General features: G+C 28.3%; 1 protein-coding gene across 1 annotated transcript; it reads left to right on the top strand.

Moving 5' to 3' along the window:
* Positions 1–562: 562 nt before the first annotated feature.
* Positions 563–4,867, top strand: LOC127093879 (amino acid permease 1). The gene is made up of 7 exons (XM_051032775.1): positions 563–635; positions 2,719–2,952; positions 3,074–3,167; positions 3,343–3,560; positions 3,751–3,890; positions 4,106–4,327; positions 4,445–4,867. The coding sequence occupies exons 1-7, from the start codon at positions 590–592 to the stop codon at positions 4,865–4,867; spliced, it is 1,377 nt and encodes a 458-aa protein (XP_050888732.1). The 5' UTR covers positions 563–589.
* The last annotated feature ends 290 nt before the right edge of the window (positions 4,868–5,157 follow it).

Genomic DNA, 5,157 nt, shown 5'->3' with positions numbered 1-5,157 from the left:
ATCTCATCAATTCATTAACAATTATGTTTCCTTAACAAAACTCTTCTCAAGCGTCGATGACAGAGATAGAAGAGGCGGAGGCGAAGTCGACAAGGAATGAGAAGAGTGATAAGGAGGAGAGTTCCCGAACAAAGAATAACTAGGTAGTGTTGAGTAGTTCGGGGATTTAGAGGCAGAAGATTACGAGAGGACGGGAGAACGTTGCCTTGCAACTGTTTCATGCTGTCTGAGACTTATCAATCCAATGTGTCCATTGATATGAATAAGCAGCATTCTTTGTAGATTATGTTTATATACTCTCAACAAAGCTGGCTCATATAATGAATGCATTAATGGCCAGAATAGATGACTATTGAAAAACTGACACGTGGAGCCTTTTTGTGGTGAGTAATTTAACATAATTATTTTAATATTATTGAATTTACTTATTTATTATTTATTACAATATAAAAAATGATTGGATTGGCCTGGTACATCCAAGTGTCCATTTTTTGGCACAGATATCTGTTTCCGCATAAATCGGTTTGCATTCCATTGAATAGTACATAAAGACATAATTAGCCGAAGCAATGAGCACCGTAAAACTCTAATGGATCACGAACACGAACAAGATGATGATGGCAGAAAGAGAACTGGTACTTTCTCTTTATATCTCATCTCATATTCTTCATGTTTATTCCAAATTATTGTAATTTTGTTGTTATTTGATCCATTCAAATTTGAAACTGCATTCAATTTCTGCTTCTGTTTCTCATGGATCGTGCAAATCTCTCTTGATTTATTAATTTTATCACTAACTTATAGCTTATGGAAACTCCATTTTCGATACTGACATATTACTGATAATAATTATAAATATAGGGACACAAACACACTCTTTTTCGTATTGTGTGAATTACTAACTCTCTAGAAAAGTAGATGATATATTTACTGAAAAAAGAGAAATCAAGTGAAAGGTGCAATAGAGAGATCCAAATAAAATAGATCTTGTTGTTGTGCATGGCTAGAAAATAAAATATACTACATACGTGATAGATAGATTCTGTTTAAAGGAGTTATATATAAAATTACGCATAAAGTTGACATATGACATCAGTTTTTATAATAACTTAATAGATGATAAGAAAAAGTTTGATTGGATCAGTGATAAAAAAAATGTAGTTTTGTGTATGGGCATGCTACAATGTCATTTTTATTGATTTATTTAGAGATCTTAAATATATTAGGACACAAAAAAGAACCAATGTATGCTTGTATCTTATGTATAGTAATAAAAAAAGATAAAAGAAGGAAAATAAAAAATAAAAACTGAAAAATAGAGGCATCATTAAATCGAGTGTTATAAATAATAATTACACTTTTAATTTATATTTATAATCCAATGATTTATTTAATGTTATAATTATTTTATTAAATTAAAAAATGTATGAATATTAAATTTAATTAATTAATTAATTAATAATAAACAAAATTAGCGATAGTTTTTAATGATACATTAGTGATAAATAAATAAGAATGTAAAGATGCAAATTATGTCACTTTTTATAATAAATAAAAATGTAATATAGTATTTTTTTTTATAAAACAAAAGACAAGTTAAAAAAAATAGTTTATGTGTCAAAAATTAAATAAGAATATTATAATAAAATTGCTAGGCTCTTGCTTTTGCTAAGTTTAAAAGTAGACTCATTAAAAAATACCACTATATTGTGCTACACTGATACTCTTTTAGACACATTTTTTTATCAATTGTAATTCATAAAACTCATATTAATATGTGATAAATATGTTTTTGAATACGTTTATTGAGTTTTTCATAACTCGATTTGAATCACTTTGTCTCTTGATTTGTTTGTAATTCTAATAAAGTTTTATTAAAAGTGAGTTAGAAAACTCCTCTCCTTTATAAATATAGATATATTTTTTTATTATTTTTAAGTGTAAATAACTCGATATTTGCATAAGAAATATAACATTATTATGGATGAATTTTTGGCCACTTTGTACTTGGGTGTTAGGATCAATTTTTAAAGCATAATTTAAATCACATTGTTTCTTTGAGTCTTTATTACAAAGCATATCTTCGATAATTAGTTGGTAACCTTGTGGAAAATGTGAGAACACTAGTTTTGAAGTTTGAAACATCTTAACTTTCATAAACAAATTATAAGCACCTTATATAAATATAAATAATTAGTGAGAGATTTATTATAAGCACCTTATATAAATATAAATAATTAGTGAGAGAATTAAATATTTATGTATTGAATTCTAGAGTGAGGTTCATTATGAGTTGACATAACAAGAGAGATTTTAAGAATGATTCATCTAAAAAATTATGATTTATTTTTTATGATCTTTCTCCAAATTTTATAAAGCTTTATTAATAATGATCATAGATTTTCATTCTCTGACATATTAATATATTTTTTTTATGACAAAATTGTGCAACCAACATCACTGCTTTTTCTTTCCTTTATTTTCTGATGTTTTTGGTTTGTTTCATTCTTAATTGGATATTTATTCTTTGGTTTTGTTATCATTGTTATTTATTTAATATTTTTGTCAATTTTCTTAATAAAATGTATGTGTGATACCTTACCTGACTTAATTTATTTATTTTGAATTTTAATAATAAGATAATAATGCTTCTGAGAATGTGTTATTAGTCATAAAAATTGTATAATAATATTAATTTTTTGATATATAACTTTGCAGGAAATGTGTGGACGGCTACAACACACATAATAACAGTGGTAATTGGGGCAGGAGTGTTGGCTTTGGCATGGGCCATGGCTCAATTAGGATGGATAGTTGGTATAGTCAGTGTATTGCTCTTTGCATCTATCTCTCTTTTCACTTATAATCTTATAGCCGATTGCTATAGGTTTCCAGACCCAATTAATGGAAAAAGAAATTATACTTACATGCAAGCCGTTAAAGTCTACTTAGGTATATTTTTATACTCTTTTCTTGTATAATAATGTAATAATGGAAATTAAATCTCCAAATTATACATCCATTATGGACCTACTTCAATTTACTTTAGTTTTATATTTTTATTTGACAATAGGTGGAACTATGCATGTGATTTGTGGAATAGTTTTGTATTCAAAGCTAGCTGGAATTACTGTTGGTTACACAATAACTTCATCCACAAGTTTGGCGTATGTTATTACTTTAAAAACTTACTTGAGACTTTATTTAACTAGCTATGTGCATCTTTATGTTATTAAGTTACAAAATTATATATTAGCTATGTATACAAAAAGTTTTAAATTTAAAATTGATTTTTATTTTTCTTTCGTGTGATTTATGACCTACAAATGTAACATATTTCAGAGCATTAGGAAAATCTTTTTGCCTCCGTAGAAAAGGAAAACTAGCTGATTGTACAAGTTCTTATAATCCATATATGATTGGTTTTGGGACATTGCAACTTTTCTTGTCTCAAATTCCAAACTTTCACACGTTGACATGGCTCTCAACAATTGCTGCTTGCACCTCTTTTGGCTATGTATTAATTGCAATTGGTCTCTGTCTTTCCGTACTTATTTCAGGTACTTTTAACCATTAATTTATCTAAAATAGTTTCTTTTGATAATAATGTAGTTTGTTGTTCACTTTTTTGTTTAAGGTATATTACATGGTTTTGAAATTTCAATCTTCAACCGACTTAATGGTATATTTGATTGAAGACGATCCAAATTTATAATATTGCGACTAATAAAAAAGATATTTTGGCTATAGGAAAAGGTGCACCAACCAGTATATTCGGAACAAAAATAGGACCAGAACTATCTGCTTCAGATAAAATTTGGAGGTCTTGCAGTTCGTTGGGAAACATAGCACTTGCTTGCAATTACGCCATGGTTATTTACGATATAATGGTACAAAATCAATATTTACTTATTTCTTATCATTACAAATTTAAGTTTGAGAAAAAAAACTATATATAGATAGGTCTAATACGATAATTATTAACATTTTGGGGATTGGAATCTGAGATCTATAGAGGACCACACTCATGGGTCTCAGTTCTTCTCACAAGACGCTTAGAGTTTTAATGATTATCCTTGAATTTTATTATTTCATTTTTTTTTAGGATACATTAAGGTCACCTCCATCAGAAAGTAAACAAATGAAAAAGGCTAATTTAACAGGACTCTCAACAATGACAATAATATTCCTACTATGTAGTTGCCTTGGCTATGCTGCTTTTGGTGATAAAACGCCAGGAAATATTTTTGGTGGATTTTATGAACCGTTCTGGTTAGTTGCAATCGGAGATATATGTATAATTATCCACATGATTGGAGCATATCAGGTTTGACAATTACTATTTTAATTTAATAATTGAAAATATTTATGTCTAAATTGTTCTTATATATTATTTTGTTTAGAATTAAATGTATATGTGTGATAATTTAATGTTATCTTTCAGGTGATGGCTCAACCGTTTTTTCGTATCATTGAAATAGGTGCTAACACTACATGGCCTAATTCAAATTTCATAAACAAGGATTATCCAATTAATATGTGCAACATAACAATCAATATGAACTTGTTTAGGCTAATTTGGAGGACAATATTTGTGATAATAGCAACAACTCTTGCCATGGCAATGCCATTTTTCAATGAAGTTCTTTCACTTCTCGGAGCACTTGGATTTGGACCCTTAGTTGTTTTCTTCCCTGTACAAATGCATATTGCTCAAAAGAGTATAAAAGTACTATCATTGAAATGGTGTGCGCTCCAACTTTTGAATTGTTTGTGTTTATTTGTCTCTCTTGTTGCTATAGTAGCTTCAGTTCATCAAATTAGCCAAAATCTACACAAATTCAAGATTTTTGCTTATAAACCTTAGCATATTTGTAAAAGAGAAATGAATGAAACTGAACTATGTTGTTTTTCCTTTTCTGTCTCTTGTATTCTTATGATTTTTCATGCACTAACTATCATTTTTTGTCACATATTTTTCAATAGTTTCTATTTGAACATCTAATCTAGTTCAAATGACATTGATTTCACAACCAAAAGATTAAAACAAATTGTTCATGCTCTTTGATCAAAATTTAAATTTAAGTCAACATTTAAATTAAGGGTGGCAAACAGGTATGTCCGTCCCGAAAAAAATGGAGCGGGGCGGGACAGTCA

Source organism: Lathyrus oleraceus, chromosome 6 (genome assembly GCF_024323335.1).
Source record: "Lathyrus oleraceus cultivar Zhongwan6 chromosome 6, CAAS_Psat_ZW6_1.0, whole genome shotgun sequence".
NCBI lineage: Eukaryota > Viridiplantae > Streptophyta > Magnoliopsida > Fabales > Fabaceae > Lathyrus > Lathyrus oleraceus.
The sequence above is the reverse complement of the archived record's forward strand: the minus strand, read 5'-3'. Positions and strand labels throughout refer to the sequence as shown.

Coding starts and splice junctions, on each gene's coding strand:
- LOC127093879 (XM_051032775.1), top strand. CDS start 590: ATGGATCACGAACACGAACAAGATGATGATGGCAGAAAGAGAACTG. Junction 3,891..4,105: donor TGGTTATTTACGATATAATG/GTACAAAATCAA, acceptor ATTTTTTTTTAG/GATACATTAAGGTCACCTCC. Junction 4,328..4,444: donor ACATGATTGGAGCATATCAG/GTTTGACAATTA, acceptor GTTATCTTTCAG/GTGATGGCTCAACCGTTTTT.